Here is a 19,211-nt window from a genome sequence, read left to right as displayed (position 1 = left end):
TACATGAATATTTTTTATTAACATTTTATATCATTTATATAATTAATATAACAAACAACAAATTGTTGTAATTTAGCGGTGCTGTCTTCAAAACCAAAAGGATTACTACATATTCCATTGGTTTGTAATGAAATTATTGTAAGTTGTAACAGAGTATGAGAGTATAAAGTGCAACCCACTATGTTCATTATGGGAGTCCAACAAATTTGACAATGTGTTTCCCACATACACTTAAACATTGCCGTCAATTTTAAAATGGATCCAATTTGTCTCCACAAAAAGAAAATGTTTCAAAAACACAATTTCAACCTACTTTCGGGAAAAAGCGCATTTTTGTGGGTCTTCCAGCTAGCTCGCATTATCTCCTTTAAAAGTGACGCATAAACAATAGAATAAAGTCTGTCAAAAGGTCTTCACAACCTATATAAATTACTTTGTACATTATAAAGTCACTCTTTTTTGACTACAGGATACAATTCCAGCAGAAGTTAGACCTTAATATTCAGTGCGTTCTTTAGAAGCATTTTGTTAAGCTCTGCTGCAGACGTTACAACTTACGGTAGTTTATTACATTTACTATTCACAGCAGTGTCTAAAACTGAATTCTTTTTCTCACCGTCTGTAGATGTCCATGGTTAAAGGGCTTTAGAAATTGTTTTCGTCTTTACACATCCTTTCCTCTGGCTTTTGTGCAGAAATGTGGTTGTCTTTTAAGTCCAATGCATTCTTTGTAGACAGTTTACTGGACTTCTCGTGATCATTTACGATGCAGATTTCCAAACTGTCCTTGTGCGTATTAGCATCTCTATTTTGAGCGTGTGATTTTAAAGCTAGATCTAAAGAATGTGGTAGTTTGATTTTTTTATGCTTCATTTTATGTTTTTTTGAGGGTGATACCAAAGTGAGCTGTGCCTCAGTCTGGGGTGATGAAGAACTTTTAATGTGTGTATATGTAATGTCCTGATGTGGAGTTAAAGTCATTAATTCTGGGGTATCCTCAGTTTTAGGCTTCTTAATAGGGAAATTACCTCCTTCCTCACATTGCACATCAGAACTTTCTTGATTGTCATCCTCCTCTGTTTTGATGCAGTCTTTTTTGTTTTCCGCACTGAAGTTATCCAAGTATTCCAAACATGGTTGGATGCTGTAACTACTTCCAGCTGTCTCCTGGTGCTTTTTCTCATGGCTCCTCTTGGTGGCAAGGTAGAGAAACCGCTGGGGACAGAAGGAACAGCGGAACTTCTTCTCTGGGTTGGAGCTCCAGCTTGAATTATCAAAGCATGAGCCACTTTCCATACAACTGTTGCAAATGTAATCATTGCCATTAGGTGTCTCCCCTGGGGGGCCCTGTTTACCACAAGTGTGACAGAAATATGGGTGACAACCAATAATGTGTGCTTTTAAACCCGTCTCAGTGATAAAAGTGCTGTCACAAATGTCACAGTTGTAGGTTGTCCTTGGGCTACAACTCCTGTGAAGACTACGTTTCACATCTCCCCCACCTGAGATACTGTCTCCTGTTTGCAAAGTGTCCAATCGAGCCTCACTGGCACCGGTGTCAGTTCTAACTGTCTCGTTGTACTCATGAAACAAAGCTCGCCTGTGCTTGAATCTCAACTTTCTTTCTTTCTTTCTCTTCTTTTTAGCTTTGTAAGAATAGTAGGGACGCCAAAGCTCATCAGCCTTGTCACAATCATTGGGATCCTCACGAGTTTCAGATATTAAAGCTGAAAGGTCTGGTCTGAAGCGGAGCCTGGGGCTTTCCAACTTGTCATCCAGATGGAGTTGACTTTGGCTCTCCTCCTCCCCCAGTTTTCGCATTTCTCTCTTTTTCCTTCTTGGGAAGAGCTTGGACCCTTTGATTCTGCGGCGGATGATGGCTTCATCACCTATTTTTACAGTTATCTGGCATAATGGCATTGCATTACCATCTGCAGATGGACCCGGGCACACAGGTTTAGCAAAATAGGTTTGTGTCTTTGACCCCGCAGTTTTATCTAGACTCACTTTCTCAGTATTAGACTCAAGCATTTCCTTTGTCATTTTCTCAACTCTTTTTGCAGAAGCAGATAACTCACTGAGCTTTTCAACAGTTGTCAGTGAGTTTAGGAATGTCACATTTTGACTCATGTGATGTGAGTTAATTACATTAAGAGGGCTACCTTTATTATCAACAGGGCAATTCTCTGGGTTAGATTTGGGGAGCGCACAGTCAAAGTCAATTAAATTCGAACTATGCTCAGCATCTTTCCCTGTTGCTCTCTGCTGATAGCTATGGTGCAAACTTTGGTCGATATCTTTTTGACAGCGCTTGTCAAAGCTAATGCGGGGCATGACAGGAGCCACCATCGTTGTTGTTGCCATGAAAGTCAAAGGCAATGGACCGCCGTCGGGGCAGCTGCTCAGACTATTTCCCTCAGACTGAGAGCAGGGAGGATTGCTGTCAAGTGGGCCTTGATAGTCTGTTTCATCACCTTCCGAATATGTCTGACTGTATGTCTTATATCGTCGTTTCCTAAATTTCATAGGCAGAAGCCTGTACAGCTTAATTGGATAAACACTAGCTTTCAGACCACCATTGGCAGATTTCCGCTTAATGGCTAGTGTGGGATCAATCCCGTGAAAAGACTTCTGATGGTTTTTTAAGATATAATATGTCATAAATGTTTCCAGGCAGAAAATACACTGGTAACGGCGTTCACCTGTATGCCAGATTTCATGCTTGGTACGGTACTCTGCTAATGCAAACACTTTATTACAGTAATGACAGGGATAAGCCCTCTGCCAGGAATGTACATTTTCGTGCCGCTTCAGACTGGAAAGTGTTATATACACTCGTTTACATACACTACAGTGGTATCTTCTCTGACTGCCACCTGACCTTTTTTTATTTTCATATTTTGGGGTCTCTAATTGATTTACAAGAAGGGGGTCAGTCACGGGATGGTTATCAGGAGAAAACTCCATTTTGATGGTCTCCTCGCTCAAAATGCTAACTGAATCGACATCCCCTTCTTTGACAGTCACGTCACTGGAATCTTGTTCAGGCTTTCCCCTCACAGCCTTAGGACAGTTTTGCTCATGGTTGCGCAGCCGTTTCAGATGGATGAATTTTTTGTCACAAAACTTGCAAAACAAATGACTACCAGAACACTTTTTATGTACCTTGGAGTGAATTGCCAGGAGAGATTCACTTCTAAATATCTCTGGACAGCGTTTACATCCATAGATTGAGAGGTTGTCCTCTGATTGAGGAGGAAGTGTCAAAGGACTTGAAGCTAACTGGACATGGCTGTTGGAAAAAGGAACATGTGCATCAATGGGGTCGTCTTGCTCATTCTGTGGAAAGGGTGGATGTGCTGAAGTCACTCCCTCGGCTACTATTGGAGTTAACGTATTATTTTTTTCTGCGTGTGGTTCAGTGTGTGTTGGAAACGCATCTCGAAACAAATCACCTCTAAGCCCGTGGCGCTTTTTGAGTGGGCCTGAATTCCGGTAAGTACTTTGCTTTGGTTGTAATGCTGCTGACTTAGACACCTTCTTGCTGTCCCATTGAGTCATATGACCTTTTTCTTCTGGTACTTGGTTCACAGCATATGAGTGGTCTAAGAATGTGTGGGTTGTTTCATTGATCCCATCAAGGCAGGAGGATATTGAGCAACTTGCTGGGAGATAGCCCTCATCTGGTGACTGCCTACCCTCTTCCAGTGGGGTGAATGGATTGTTCCCAGGACACACCTGAGTGATAGAGAAGGCATTGGTGATTCGTGGTCCTCTAGAACCATCAGTCTCCTCAGGTCTGGTGGCCTCCTTCTTGTTTTTTTTCAGCACACTCGCTGTGCTCCAGTCTGTGGACTTAACACAGTCCGGGTGGTTTTGATTCTTGTCATGTTTCTCTTGCCCTGCAAGCTTCTCTAAAAAGGGAATACCAAGACTTTTCCCTGCTGCTATTAGCTCCTTCTGTTCCTCGGCACAAGACAATGTCACCTTTGAGGAGTAGATAAAGTTGAGGACGCAGGCAAAAACTTCAGACTTAAGGTCCATCAGTTCCAGCACGCGGCTAGAACTCCATGTGTCGTTTGTCAGAGCATTCTTGAAGTAGCCACTGCAAGCTGCCAGGATGTTCTTGTGGGCACGGAACTTCACATCCTCCACTACAATAGTAACATCACAGAAAAGACCTTGTGAGCGTTGCTCATTGAGCTTGCCGAGCACGGTGTGAGGGTGAAAACTATCCATCGGGTTCTAACTGAGGCAACAAATCCCAGCCATCTAAAAAAAAGAAGAAGAACAATTTACATTAGTGCTACAAATTAAATATGAAAACATAAATTCACAACAATATAGAGACCCTTGACAAAATGTTGCTCATATCACAACACTAGATGGCAGTAACAACCGGACAGATAACATCTGTGCCAGCAGGTCAACATTCTTATGTAAATCATTGACTCTTTGTAATGGCCATACACTATTCCTATTTAGCACAAGTGACATTTGGTCCCCTTTATTTGTTTTCATATATAAATCTTGATACAGCTTGTGTTGGATAGATTTGGATTTTTTATGTAATTTAAATAATTTAAAAACTCCAGAGATAAATCAACAAATCAAAGCATGGTTGTGACCTAGTTTAAAAAAAAAATGGTTGTGCTCTATAACCAGTTTTCACCGTGTAAATTTGTGGAACTGATTGCAAAGCAGAATTTGTATGAAGACAAAGGAAGTTGCAGTTGCTTCACTGTTGCTTTAAGAGAGGATTCATCACAGCATGAAGCTGTTACTATGTGGCCAACCCATGTCAGTGACACTGGTCTGAGTCCTACTGCCTCATTTAGCATATCTCACTTGGATTGCTTTCTTTTAGGCAACCATCTTGATCATCACAGTCACGTGTAGCTACTGTATTACATTTAGTTTTAACTTGAAGACTTTGATAAGTAAAATATTGCGACATTATATTGTTGATGTAAAAATTCTAACAGCGCAAGAAATACAATATGGCCACCATTTTTAAACACCCATATTGCTGAAAATACAACCAGCCAGCTTCCTTGTCCACTTTCTCCAACAGGCCTTTGTTGTTATGGCAATCTACTATTGCACGGTATTGGGATGATGCTGGATTGCAAGCAACACTGTGATTTATTGTTGTCAATTTTCCCCACAAATATGTTGTTTTGAGGACCCCAAACTCAAAGTTCAATAGAATCTTCGTCTCTGCCTGCAGTTTGGATTTCTTATTTTATCTGCAACGGACATTCTACCAAACGGCGTCACAGCGTGTGATGCACCATGTGTGATATAGCATGTGTCTGCTCTTGACAATTTTCACCTTGACATTTTAAGGTTGCCATACCTTGCTTAATGAAAAAAAAAGGTTTGTATACAAATCTTTGTTCACGCAGGTTGAGCTCATAAGTTCACAACACCTAACTACATTTGAATGCTCAAGGGAAATATAAAATCCACTCCACCTCAAACTAAGAAGTGTCTACAGTATATACTGTCTTCTCAAACAAAACAGCTAAAAACATTAACTAAACAAATGCCATACACCTTGAAAGTGTGCCTCAATAACAAATGTATACTGAGATCAATCATGCAAAACATACCTTAGCAAGTCAGAGAAAATGATGGAGGGCAACGCATTGTCAGTTTTCTATGCATTTCAAACCTACTTTACAAGAAGAAACTGTCTAGCGAGAATAAGAATGAAGTCTTATTTTTCTAGTTGGTGAACAGCGGGGGCTGTAAAAAGCAGAGTCTTTTCAAACATCTTTGCTCCTTTCCTTTTCTGTGTGATGATGACTCCTCCAGCTTTCTTGTCCTTCGCCTCTATCTGTGCAGCCTAAGTCCAAAAGTGGCTCTGCCCTGCTTTTCTCTTCTCGGGCTGTCCCTCTTCTGTCCTTCCGCAGTGTGTAGCTATACTGGAGGATGGGCTCGCCTTTGTGCTAGCTGGGCAACCGGCATGCAGGAAACGGCAACTTTTATCAAGCATAGCACAAGGTTGTCGAGAACTGAGTATTGCTGGGCGCTACATCACACGAGCTCGGTACCCAATACAAGAGCAGGGGTCCGCTGCTATACATAAACGCTTCTTTAATCCCCCACAAATACCACACCAGCTATTCGGTTGCAAGCCAATGCTGAGAAAAAAATTATATTGCGCATTATTTCATGCACTGTCTCACCCAGTGTAACAATATGTTACACACAAGCCCTCCTTTGCCTGTGCTTATACAGAGGCAGTGGTTGCCAATGCAGAACCGGAGAGAAGATGGCGGCAACAGTATTCCTAATTTCTGTTACTACAAGCAAAGAACAGACTGCTCCAAATGTTTTTGCTCACAATTTCAATGAGCATGACAACTGAATGCTTCAGTTAAACAGTTCTGATACTGGCGTGATATTTGCCGACAGAGACTGTTGATTGATGCACAAGCAGCAGATGCGTCAGCACTGCAGATGAGGGGGGAGGGGCTGAAGCTGAACCCACTATGGCTCTCTGAGCCTCTGAGGATGAAAACAGGACTTTTATTTCCACAACTCGGTGTGGGTGGGGGTGTCACATGACATTGTATTTCATCTAATCAAGATGGCTAAGAGCAACTCTGACCTTTTCAGATCTACTGGACATAAAATGAAACCAGCAAGTGTCAAACAGAGACTGATCACCCAAACTCATACATTCAGAAATTACTGATGTATCATACAAGTAAATACAGCCAACCAAAACTCTTACCAAACAGAGGAGCAGACGGTACACTAGTTTGTGCTTTTCACCGCATGGTATTGGTAGCTAGCTACTCACTTCACTACGGCTCGACTTGCTAGTGGTGCTTTTACAGTGGCATAACCTGGTGTTACAAAGTAGTATTCCAAATCTATCCGAGGTTCCAAATGTGCCGACACCATACTGTTAACCACTGCTACTTGGTCTAACAGATTTTTCATTGCCTGGTCATTTTAACATTTGTGAATCCACTGCTAGAAATGACAACAATAAACACATGCGAATGTTAACTTAACCTGGCGTAGCTTTTGAAACTGCTGTATTATATTCTACAGTTTACACTTTGCTGCAGTGGTCCGTTTTCTTGTTGTCCTTGTTCTATTCACTAGTGAAATTTGTCTTTTTAAAGTAGCCAGTCACATACCAGGAAGTAAATAAACAAGAGTCTTGTTCTCCTCTATTGTTATTGTTAGTGTGTATCATATGGACTGATTTGCTCGATGAAATGTAGGTTTTGTAGTTTCCTGTCACATAAGTGGAAAAATGAACCTTAAACCGAGGCAAGTAGAGCTATATATGGACAATTCCGAACATTTCTGGTATGTCAGCAATGCTACGCTTCCTTTACATGGTGAAAACAAACGACGTATTGTATTGCTTTTGCCTGTGACTATCATACAAAACAGGCAGATTGTTGTAGTAGTTAAACAACATGTCATCATATTTTCAAGTCAAAATAATACTCACAAATCACATTACTACCATCCAAAGTCCAATGCTTTTCAATGAGCGGAGAGCGTCATTTCACCAAATAAGGCCGCTATTTTGACTTGTGACATAAGCTCAGAATTGTCCATAGCCAAAATGGTATTGTGCAATGAAGACCTCACTAGAATCTGCACCAAGTTACAACGTAAGTAGAATTTACATGAGGCAAGTGGCAGGATGAATGGATGCAAACCTGTTTTTCAGGTGTGTAAATTAAGTCAAATAAGTAACTGTCCTCAGAATACTCTATTTGACCTTTAAACACCACTAGTTAGTAGGGGTTGCACATGTGCCTGTTAGAGAACCATGTTGTCATGGTGTAGAACAGTGATGTGCGGTGAGTTGTATGACTGGTGAGGGAGGCTTTGACTCCCCTGGAGTCGGATATAAAAATATGAATCCAAAATAAAAGATTAGCCTATATTTCAATTTTGACCTTTAATGAAACACCTTTTTTCAAAGCTTGTAGCCCTTTAAGCCCGAGAGCCCCCCAATTGGGTCCTCTCAGACTTTGAAGAAGAAATTGTGTGAAACAATGCCCTAATCATGAAACAATATAATGATGTCACACATCAAATTAAACTGCAGAACCGGGGCCTACAAGAATATAGAAGCCATTTTATATGCCCCAAACACAGCTCAAACGGCAACTAATTTAATTATCAAATATAGAAATCGGTACTGCGCCACACAATTAAATAACTCAGCTCTCCCGCTGTGCGACTTTATGCAAAACACAAGTGTTTTTGTGTGTTTTTTTCCACATTTGTGCAGTGTGCCATCTTTATTTACTTTTAACCAGGAACATATACATCTGAACAAATCTCACAAGTGTTCCCTTTATTATAACACAATAATTATTCAAATAGACCTTGTGGTTGCAGAGATATCCTCTTTTTATTTTGGGTATGTAAATTTTCGAGCAAAAGCCTGAAAAATAGCTTAGGGCTTAATGGGTTAATTATACTTCAATCATTTCGACACTTCAACAATGTGATACAAGAAAAGCAAAATAATCTAAAAAGGTCAAGTTTGTTGTTGTTGCTTGCAATGTACTTTCTTGACTCCAACGCCCACTCCGATTCACTTTTCTGTCCTACAGAAAGACTAACTATTTCACACGTTATATTATCCAGACTATTGAATATCAGCGTGTGCAGTATATTTGTGATAAAACACATAATATAAAGGCAAACAATGTCTCTTGTGCGTAGGCATCCGCTAACTGACAGGAGGCACTCCAAGTCCAATGCCTCTGTTCTCTTCTTGCACCATGTATGTTAACCGGAAATGCGCAATTTCAGCTATTTATTTTTTGTTTTGTTTTTTTGTTTTGCTTTTAGCCTTTAATTGATAGGACAGCTGAAGTATTGACAGGAAATGGGGGAGAAAGAGGGAATGACCTGCAGGAAAGGACTAAAAAAAATAATAAATGTTAATGGAATTAATGTAACCTTCTATTATTATTATTATCATTATATTAATAATAATAATTATTATTATTACTCTTCACATGGAAGGGTGTCCCTGGTGTAGAAAAGCCTGCAACAACCCAGTGGGGTATATTCCAGCCATTCGAGGCTTTCAGCATGTATATTTTCTAGACTCAAACATGTAGTTATGTGTAGGCTGAAGAAAGACGCTAAACAAAGTAGCATTTGTGTTCCCAGGTCATAGTACTAGCATTAGATTGACAGTTGAGAGGGGTGTGGTATCAGAAAATTCAGCATACATACACGCCTACGGCATTTATTCAAGAGCATCAAGAATAACTTGAGTTTCCAATCCTCATTTTAAACACTGGGTGATTTCTTCTTTTTTAAATTATTTAAATTAGGCAGGGCTGTTTACAGCACTCTTCTCAGTGGTGTGTCAAATTTAGAAGACATTTATTTTCACTTAACTGTTGTTGTTTAGTTTTTTTACAGCATTTATTTGAGAAAGACTGCTCGACAGGGTTTCTTAAATTAATATTTAATTTACTCCAACACCAATGTGTGGTCTGTATTTTTTTATGATACTAGAAGTCTACTCTATCTGAACCAGGGAGCAGGATATGTTTGAAAAAGCATTTAGGGTTGGGCGGCTGGGCCTTCATCTTCACACGCATCCCTGGGATCTTCCATGCCACCACAACATGCACACTGCACGAGCTGCTTACCCAAAGGTGCAGAGAAATTCTTGAATGTGCTGCCTTGGAAATCCCTGTGGAGTTTCAGACCACTAAATTCTTGTTATGGCTTTGCTCTGGATCAAGCGTTCACCATCACCTTTCCTTCCCTGTTGTCTAGTAGCTGTCTGCGGGACAAACTGCTGGCACACGATCCATGATTCTTGCATTGCCATGTATAGTTAGTAGCCTTGTGAGAGCTGCAGCCACTGCTGCGTCACTCTGGTTGCATCACTGACCCACAAAGACAAGCTCGAGGCTGTGGATGAGGGGGAGAAAAAAAACCAAGCAGTACTTTACGATACCATTTCAGCAAATACATAGACGAGGCCACCATTATGCTTCAGATTGAGGCCTAGTTACTTCTGTGGTATTCAGGAAGTGCTGTGGCAGACAGATCTTTATTGTTATGTAATGAACATATTTTTTTGTCATCGGCAGGGCAGCTGAGAAGACAGTATCCGGTGTTTAGTCTAATCATAGACCAATACCTTCCAGTCAAATTCTGTGTGGTCATGTCAGAGCAATCATTCCAACATAGCAGGCTATAGCTAGCATAACTTGACACTTGATGTGCTTGCTATATTTAGACATACTGTACTCTACACTGTAAAATGACATCATCTTGCTCATTACGTATAACACTACACAATGGAAGTTATAAAACAAGTTACATGCCTTACCTAATCATAAGGATGTTTAGATTGACAGGCGTTTTTTGTACCATCTGTTAAACTGGCGATAAGAGTATCTTGTAGAAACAAAGAAAAAAATATTGCACAGGCTTACCTCTGTCTTCCGGTACCGTTGCTTGCCCGCGCAGGTTTCGGGTGATGTATATTTTTGTCTGATGTGTCTGAAATGTGTAGTAGTCTTTAGGCCTGAAATGAGAAACAAAATGACAGCACTTGTTTTGCACACGTTACATACTTGAACACCCGCCTCCTCGCGGCATCTGACGGGCTGGCAGTTTTCTTTGCCGTGTTGCGTCCTCTGCTGGCTGCCTGGGAGAATGAGACCGCAGTGCCTATTACTTCCAGCAGAGATCGCAAGAGCTGTTTACTGACGAACATAAACTGAGAAGCAAGTGCGCCAATTTTATTTAAAATGTTTGATACATTTTTTTATAATCATTTCAGCATTTGTAACGGATTAAATAATGTCTCTCGATAATTAGATTTTTTTTAATCTAATATTTAAATCATTCACTATCTATGATAAGTGGCAGAATCACCTCCCATTAGTACATTCGAGTCTTGTCTTAAAAGTAAACTCTAATGATAAATGCTGCGCTTGACAAAATGTCATGAATACTGTGTGTGGAGTTTTTTTTTTATATAGATTAAAACTAATGCCATTATTTGTAGAAATATATTAAAATGACGAGGGTTATGTGACGTGCATCCTTTGTTGTTGTTGTTTTTTGTTGTCTAAAATAAAAATTAAGGATTAGAAAAGGAAGCGGTCCAATTCACGAACAGTGATCACGGACTGGGTGAAGGCAGAGGGCAGCCATTTTACGTTGCCACTTGCCATACTGAAAAGTTGTGACAACGTCAATGCGGTTTTCATTGAAAACACTTATCAGTGTGTGATTTACGCTGGTATCGCTGGGAGCTTATAAAAAGAACGAACTTGACTATTTACATCAGCTATTCAGTTTATTACGTAACACAGAGGTTACATTTACATTATATTTGCAGATTACAAAGTCAAAACATACAAGGAACACCCGCCAGAGAATGATTGATCATGTATATCATATGTAAGTCTATATGCTACCTGCGGCTAAAACCGGAAGCTAACGTCAGAAGAATCTAGTCCCTGCGCGGATGAATCACGCGGATGTATATCACAGTTGTTGGTCTCTCAGCTGATGTGGAACAAGCAGCAAGGGCTAGAGAGGGACCGAGAGAGAGAAAATAGAGGAGCTGGTGCACTGTCTGTTACAACTGCAACACTGGAAGAAATAGGTAACACCATTAAGAGAAATGCATCGGTTTTCAGTGACACTGGGGTCACTTAAGACCTGTCGAAAATATCCACAATCGAAATTGATAGGAGGAAATAATGTTCTACTCTTTGTCTAAGGTCTCGAATCCCGTCTGTGTTGTCCTGTTTTTGTGTCTAAAAGATATCAGAGGCCATTTCGTTTTGCTAGCTTACATGAACGTGTTGGTGGATACCACCTGAAAACGAGCCTGTACACTTAGTTCAGTACGACTCAGTTACTGTCTAATGTACATCATTTGATTGGTGCAGTGAATCCGCAGTTAAGAGAATCACATCTCGTCCAGCTGACACAAAAAAAAGCAAGCTAGCGACAACAGGGCATGCTAATATAAATTAGCTTATGTGCCAGTGATAGCTGGTAGCTGTAACCCTCTTGTTTGGTTTGTCAACGTTCAGCGTTAACCACCGCACGCGACTTTTCTGTTGTACTTCATTCCATGTTAAGGTCAGTATTTTTATTTTGAACTAAGCAGCTATATTAGTTATTAGAAAACGATGGTAAGCCATCTATGTCAGCCTACTGATTGCAAGTAAACAAATTGGAAGCGTTTGCCATCGTATTTGGCTAAGCTAGCGTTAGCTTTCGAATAATGCGTTCACAAGTCTGGACGTTAGTGCTAAAGGGCTTAAATTTTGTGTTGGCACTGGACAGCGGTCTTAAACATTAGCTGCATAAGTTACAATACTAACACGTCGCGTGATAGGTCGACTTCTGTCTGCTCTGAAACATTAAAGGCAAACGCGAGTTGGCGTCACTGAGAGTAGGACATTGGCCTTCTGTCAGCTCGGAAAACATTAGTGGTCCTTAGCTTGCTAACCTTAGTTAGCTATACTTGGGAGTTCTACGTTCGGATCGACACTGGCGGAAGAGATGCTGGAATGCCTGGTAACAGATTTCTTAGGACTGTAATTGGACTGTTTTTTTGTGGTTGATTTGATCATCACATACAAAAGCACGTCATGTAAGCTAAAGTTGCGCGGTGACTGTTATAGCTGTTAGCCGGAGCATAGAGACCAGAATTGTCACGACAGTCGCTAGAACAAGTTAGCTGGCGCTTGTTTGATTGTAGCTCGCTAGCTGTGTGTCATTAATCGCCTTCGATGCTACCGTGTTCGATATGTGAAGCTAACCAGATTGTTTGGCGATCGAATGCATGTCCCGTCAAGAGGGCCTAGTCTTGACAATACTTGAAATTTACATTTAATGGCAGGGACGACGTAGATTATACGAAAAATAAATAAATAAAGAACCTGATAAGTGAGTTTATCCGAGAGGTTGAGCTTGAAAGGTTGACACACCGGTACGCCAACTACGCATTTAATCAACCCATTGCTCCATTAGCTGCTATACTTTAGCCGATTGAGTGTCGATATGCGTTTTTTTGTTACAACGTGCCCCAATAATCACCAGTCCAATCGTTAACCAGTTTCAGTTTGGGGTTAACGTGATTCCTCACATTGTACGAAAGGAACGAATTGCGTGGTAAATTTAAGGTGCTAGCTTAACATGCTAGTCGGTGACTGTAGAGCACTACGTCAGTAAGTCAGACATCTATTATCAGGGCTTCAACAAATAGACTCCGTTGTGTTTTGTTACTGGCGTATCAGAGTTAACTCCGGTTTGATTCGTGTTGCCGACAACGTTACAACTTTGCAGAAAAGGTGAGCGTGGTCCATCCGAACGGACGAATAAACAAAGACCAGGATGCACTGTCAGTGAGGGCCTAAAACGGCCCTGTGAGCTTACTAACTATGGCGTATTTTTATGACCACTTATTTCATGATTATTTCCTTTGAAAAATTGTGTTTATTGTCTAAAGGGGTTGTTAAAGTTTAGCGATGTGTTTTTGTATCAGTTGATACCGTGTGCGTGTTCAAAACATGAAACACGTGAAACCTATACCTTTGATTGAATCTCTTAAAATCCTGATCACATCAATTTTAGCATTACTTTGAAGAGGCAGATGTCATTGTTTGCTCTGATATAATTTAGATTTTTATATATAAGACAATCAAGTTTATTAATGAGTTATTCTCTGTAAATGTAAATCATGCATCTATTTATTCATGAATAGAAGCCATTTATGTAAATTCTTACCAAATGGGCTCAACTGTTAAGATTAAAAATAAAAGAACCATAGAATGATCTTGAGTGCTAAAACAGTAACCCATTTGATTAATTAACATAATACCATAATGGTTGTACTGCCCCGAATAAAATGAAACCTACTAGTAATTACTAATCATAGTCAAGTGGTAATTGATTTCCCCAGTACTTGTCGAATGCCAGTTAATAATCTACAGTAGTAGTATTACAGTAACATAAGTAGTATAATGCATATTATTTTCTCTAATTCTCTTTATTTTCAGTGAATGGTAGTATCTAGAAAGGGTATGTCCCTTCAGGAGAGAGGTGCCAATGTCCAACCGGCCTAATTCCAATCCAGGGGGGTCACTGCGCCGTTCACAGAGGAACACTGCTGCGGCCCAGCCACAAGACCACACTGTCGCAGGAAGGTCAGTTTTGTTGTGAACAGATCATTATACTTTTTGTTAACTCGTGTCTCATTTAATGAATGTGTAACTTGAATTGATGTTTCTTTTTCTAAGTACCTGAAATGGAACCCCTAAGTTGAATGTCATGATCTTTAGTTCTACCACAATTTTCTGGAAAAGTAAGTCACCCAAAAACATGGAGTTTGAACAGGATATCTTAAGCTAAGGATCTCATTGCGCATCTAAAGCAGTGGTTCGTAACCGTGTTGGATGTTCAAAACCCATAGTTAAATACGTGCATTCACCAAATCCTTCGTAATTGGAAGAATAATTATTATTTATCGTTTTTATCACACGCTTTGGTTGTTCGTCCGCAGGTACATTCAATTAAGTATTGTTGTGAAACACTGTGTAGGTAGACGTCGTTGTCTTTGATTTTTTGCCTGTGTGAAAGCTTCTGTGCATTTTGATGGGCTATAATTCGCGACTTCACCACATTGTGGAACTGCAATTCAAATTTGGAATCGCTGCAAATGCAGTGGCTGAGAGGAGACCAGTCCACTGAGGAAAACTTGTGGCAGAGCCCTGCGCACTGTGCTAGTGTTCAGCAGAGTTCACGGCAGTCCTTACAGAGACAAGTTCAAATTCGCTTCTGCAATGCCCACCTGGCTAGTGCCAATCTCATATAATTTTAGCTGCAAAGTTGTACATTTCTTTACTTTTGTCTACCATCGACAAAAAGGATGGATGGCTCACAAATACACAAAGTTGCAAAATGTTCTGACGGTATGCAGCCAATGATGGTCAAGGGGAGTGTTATGTTACTTTACACATTTTAATTTGACATTAGGGGTCACCAATATGGTGTGCCTGAGGACCATATGAGTAGTTTGTATTCCTATTCTGATAATAGAAGTGTTGTAAAATTGTTTATTTGAAAATGTGAGATTTATAGAAATACTGTTGAATATGATGTTTACCTGGTTCCTTATTAATCAAGACATAATTATAGTTTGAGCAAATGTACAATTTCAAAAGTCTTTCAGTTTTATAAAGGTTGGTGGCCGCATTTTGACTCTACAATTGATTTTTGTTTTCATTGTTTCCTTTGTTTAAAAAAAAATGAACATATGAAAAAAGAGGTTGAGCAGCTTGCCATAAAAGATAAGTGTTCAGCATTAGAGGTTCCACTCTACTTGTAGAATTTCCAAAATTGGACTGATAGTTTTTGTTTTGTTTGCAACGCATGTCAGAGCTAATGCTTGAAGGCAGTTGGCAAAAATGATTTGTTTTTATTAAATGTGATCTTCAATGTGGCTTAACACCCGCACTCTTCCTTGAACTTGCATTTTCAACCTTCCAGGTTGCAGTCAGAGCAGGGCAAACCAAAAGCAAATTCTCCACCTGAAAGTAGAAGGCCTATATCTAAGGCTTCCAAAGCCACAAGCAGTTCAGCCACTGGCCAGACCAGAGGGCACAGCTCAAAAAGGTACCCGTCCTCTACTTGCTTGGTACTACATTGCTTGAGTTTGTTTGAACATATAGTGTATGTTTTATTCTAAGAGTGTCATACGACATTTGTGAGCAGCTGGTTTCTTAGATCACATTTTGTTTTCCCTTATACCTTTGCAGAGGCGGACTTGCTTTGTCTGTGGCATCCTTTGTATTACAAGACGACCCAGAAGCTGCAGGGACATCTGAACAAGAGAGACAGAGCCACCAGTCTAAGAGCGAAGGCACCCGAGGACTTAAGCGAAGTGAAGCTCCAGACCAAATTAGCACCTTAGGACCGACACCATCAAAAAAGCCCAAATCCCTACCCTTACCCAGAGATAGCACCTCAGAGACCAGGAAAGGCCCTGCCAAGAAGAGGCCACTTGCTCCAGAAGCACCTGCATCATCAGGTAGAGGACAAAGTAAAAAAAGTGGGGCCGCTGGGGCCTCACCGGTCCAGAAACGGAAGAAAGCGGATTCTCACCCTGGTCTAAGTAGCACCACCGTGTCCCTCTCCAATCGTACCGAGGGTAGAACTGTTAAACCCACCAAGCTGGCGTCTAAATCGGCAGCCTCAGCCAAAGCTGGGTGCAGCAACGTGACAGACTCCTCCTCTTCTGCCTCAACTTCCTCCTCCTCTTCCACTACAGGCACAAACAGTGCTACGACGCCAGGTGCCCGAGTTAAACAAGGCAAAGACCAGTCTAAGGCACGTCGTTCTCGCTCCGCCTCAAGCCCCTCTCCTCGCCGTAGTACCCGCGACAAGGAGCAGGCCAAGTCCAGCTCTTCAAAGTTTGAGTGGGCGACACGCTTCAACCCAAAAGTCAACCTGCCAAAACCCAAACTGTCTCTAACTGGATCGTCCAAAACTGAGACATCCAAACCAGGACCGTCTGGATTACAAGCTAAACTAGCACGTGAGTTACCATTCTTGAAATGCTAATGATTATACAGAACTCGAAGTTCTTTGCAAGGGTATGTGTAATGTTAAGTAAGGACTGGTCCAACTCGATGTCCACCGTAATGCCTTGATATATTTCCTAAGTGCATGTATAAAGTAACAAAACCTGGCTATCTTTCTTTGCAGCACTGTCATGCAAGTAAGAGTTTTGACTAGGGCTGAACGATTTATTGTTTTGGGACCGAAATACCAATCTCAGACAACACGATTTTGAGATCATCAAAGTTGTGTTTTTTTAAGGGGTTCTTATCCCCCAAGCTCACCAATCAGCGGCATGCCACAGTGTGTATACACACACAGACACACACTCACTAGCCATCTTTGAAATGGTTAAAAAAAAAGTCTACATCATGTCACGCTGTCACTAATTCACCTTGAAGTCTTTTCTATCGCAGCTTCTTGAGAAAGCGAGGCTCCGCGGCAGCACTGAATGGTTATAATGTAAATTTGTACATAGTAGCAGCAATGAGCTGCATGGTGCGGACACTCTCTGTCTCCTCTGTGGTGACAAACTTGTCCCACTAACAAGTAGCCCTTTCACCAAAAGTCGCTAAGCATGCTAATGGCTAATCGCTAATGTGAAATGCAGAGACCCAAAATAAGTGCTTAGGTGTACAGTAGACTTTTCACAGAAGTCCTGTTAAAAAACGTGTTAAGACGGAGAGCCAGCACCTACCAGCAGAAAATTTGTATTGCAATTAATATGTATGTAGACATAAAATAAGATGAGGGATAGCATTTTAGCACACGCAGGAACAACGGAACACGCTAACAGCTGACGATCCTGAGGCCAAAATTTAAATTAAAAAGTTCTAATATCAGCAATGTTATTTGCTTGTATTTGCACCCTTTTTCACCTCTGAAATCTCCACAATAGGTCTCCACTGTGGGACAGTTTTTTTTTTTGTTAAATGGATTTCATTACATAAAGTACACTAAGTAGCATAAAGTACACTAGGTCTTGCCTTAACTTGAACCATTTTCAAAACCTTGAAAAGGGACACAACCTCTTTATTGTCTTTGCATTAGAGTTATAACTTAATGTTTTCATGGTATAATGTTATTTTCTGTCATGTTTGTAAATTATATTGTACATTGTGACTATTGCACTTGTAGCTTGATTTGAAGAAAATGGCAAATCGAATCAAACTCGCATTCGCTGTCAGAAAAATCGCTAGAAACACCCCCCCCCCCCCCACCCCTAAATCAGCCCTAGCTTTGACCCTCACCATAACATAAGGCAACGGAGATGGCAAATTTGCTTCTTCTTTTTTTTCATATACAACTATTCTTAATATGTCGCAACATGTTTGTTAGGCTTCCACATTCCATCCGTTTTCAATGTCCTTGTCTTGTGTAGAGTGACAGGGATGCTTTTGCATAAACTTTGTGTAAACCTAAACAATTCACAAATAGGATTTTTGATACCTTTGGGTAGTGTTTGGAAGGTTTGTACAAGTGTTTTGAAGGCTCTGCTTGTCCATACTACTGCATGTGGATGTAATAAGTGTTTTGTTCTCTGTAGAGAGAATAGTTTATCTTGGCAAGTAATCGTCACATTTCAGTCTCCTGTGTACGTTAATGTTGCAGAAAGCTGGGGTCCCTAGCTCTGCGATATGACCTCACTAATGTGAGTTGGCGACCTCCCACAAAGTCACAGACAGACCAAACTTGAGAGAGGTTTTCATAGTTTTTAACTTTACTGGTCTGGGGTTTTCCTCACAGTGATGTGGTTGGCATATTAAAGTTGAACTATATAATATTTTTAATTGAACTTTTCACACACATTATAATGCCTCAAGAGGAAATTCAATGTGTACACTGTGCATCATTTGTGTTGGACAGCACCACCAAATCACACACAAGCAAGCATTCAAGGAGAGATGTCAGACTGAAACAGGCACACGTAGTGCTGCACCTCTTGAGGTGGGCGAGTGGGAACAGTGCCTTGCTCAAGGCCACCTTGAGAGTAGCCAGGAAACATACCAGTACTAGCGTCTCTCCCAACAGCTAGTAGCCATTTCTACATTTATCGTCATCTGGACTTGAAAAATGGCCTTCTAGCTCCAAAGCGCAAATGCATACATTTTTTTGGCATTGGGAGATAAGAGGAGCTTTGTGCACCTCTTGGGATATAGAGTAGCTTAAGTAATAATGCCATTGCCAAAGCAGTGTCGTTGGCTGCAGTTCTGGAGGCCAAATAATGTGTTGTTGAGAGAGGTGAAGATATATAACATAAAACACCTGAGTATGACTGGGAACAGATGGAAAGGAAGCAACGGTAGTTGAGCCAATAGTTGATTTTCTTTTGAGACTTGTTCTAGTGGCTTGACAATAAATATATATATCAGCATGTTGGAATTAACTTTTTTTTTGTGAGGGGAGGAGGGGCTGGTGACCTTGCCACCAAGTTGACTCTTCTGTGCTCTCATGTCTGTCCGCAGGTCCGCCTTTCTTGTATATAAGCAATGTGTCGCGGGAAGTCCTCCCACACAGTCAGATTTTGGACCTTGGTCAACACACAAGGCGCACCTCACTATTAGGCGCACCGTCGATTTTTGAGAACATTTAAG

General features: G+C 40.8%; 2 protein-coding genes across 4 annotated transcripts in view; one reads left to right on the top strand and one right to left on the bottom strand.

The window, feature by feature from the left end:
- Window positions 1-10,629, bottom strand: zbtb38 (zinc finger and BTB domain containing 38). Its single transcript, XM_086081591.1, has 3 exons — window positions 10,464-10,629; window positions 9,666-9,933; window positions 1-4,272 (listed from the first exon to the last, which is right to left on the bottom strand). The coding sequence occupies exon 3, from the start codon at window positions 4,237-4,239 to the stop codon at window positions 646-648; it is 3,594 nt and encodes a 1,197-aa protein (XP_085937717.1). The 5' UTR covers window positions 4,240-4,272; window positions 9,666-9,933; window positions 10,464-10,629; the 3' UTR covers window positions 1-645.
- Window positions 10,630-11,483: 854 nt separating this feature from the next.
- trip12 (thyroid hormone receptor interactor 12) overlaps window positions 11,484-19,211 on the top strand; it is a 37,328-nt gene continuing 29,600 nt past the window's right edge. The window contains exons 1-4 of one of the 3 annotated variants that reach the window (XM_086081588.1): window positions 11,484-11,647; window positions 14,058-14,204; window positions 15,547-15,672; window positions 15,816-16,594. In XM_086081588.1, coding sequence (XP_085937714.1) covers window positions 14,107-14,204; window positions 15,547-15,672; window positions 15,816-16,594 — 1,003 coding nt within the window. In that variant the 5' untranslated portion in view covers window positions 11,484-11,647; window positions 14,058-14,106. Of the gene's footprint in view, window positions 11,648-11,974; window positions 12,133-12,412; window positions 12,574-14,057; window positions 14,205-15,546; window positions 15,673-15,815; window positions 16,595-19,211 lie in introns of those variants that run through there. The other 2 variants (XM_086081590.1, XM_086081589.1) reach the window with 2 other exon arrangements.

This window comes from Leptonotus elevatus, chromosome 7, assembly GCF_054856555.1.
Source record: "Leptonotus elevatus isolate MCC_2025b chromosome 7, RoL_Lele_1.0, whole genome shotgun sequence".
NCBI classification, from domain to species: Eukaryota; Metazoa; Chordata; class Actinopteri; order Syngnathiformes; family Syngnathidae; genus Leptonotus; species Leptonotus elevatus.
The sequence above is the reverse complement of the archived record's forward strand: the minus strand, read 5'-3'. Positions and strand labels throughout refer to the sequence as shown.

Bases quoted from the DNA above. Each gene is read 5' to 3' on its own strand.
- zbtb38 (XM_086081591.1), bottom strand. From the start codon at position 4,239: ATGGATAGTTTTCACCCTCACACCGTGCTCGGCAAGCTCAATGAGCAA.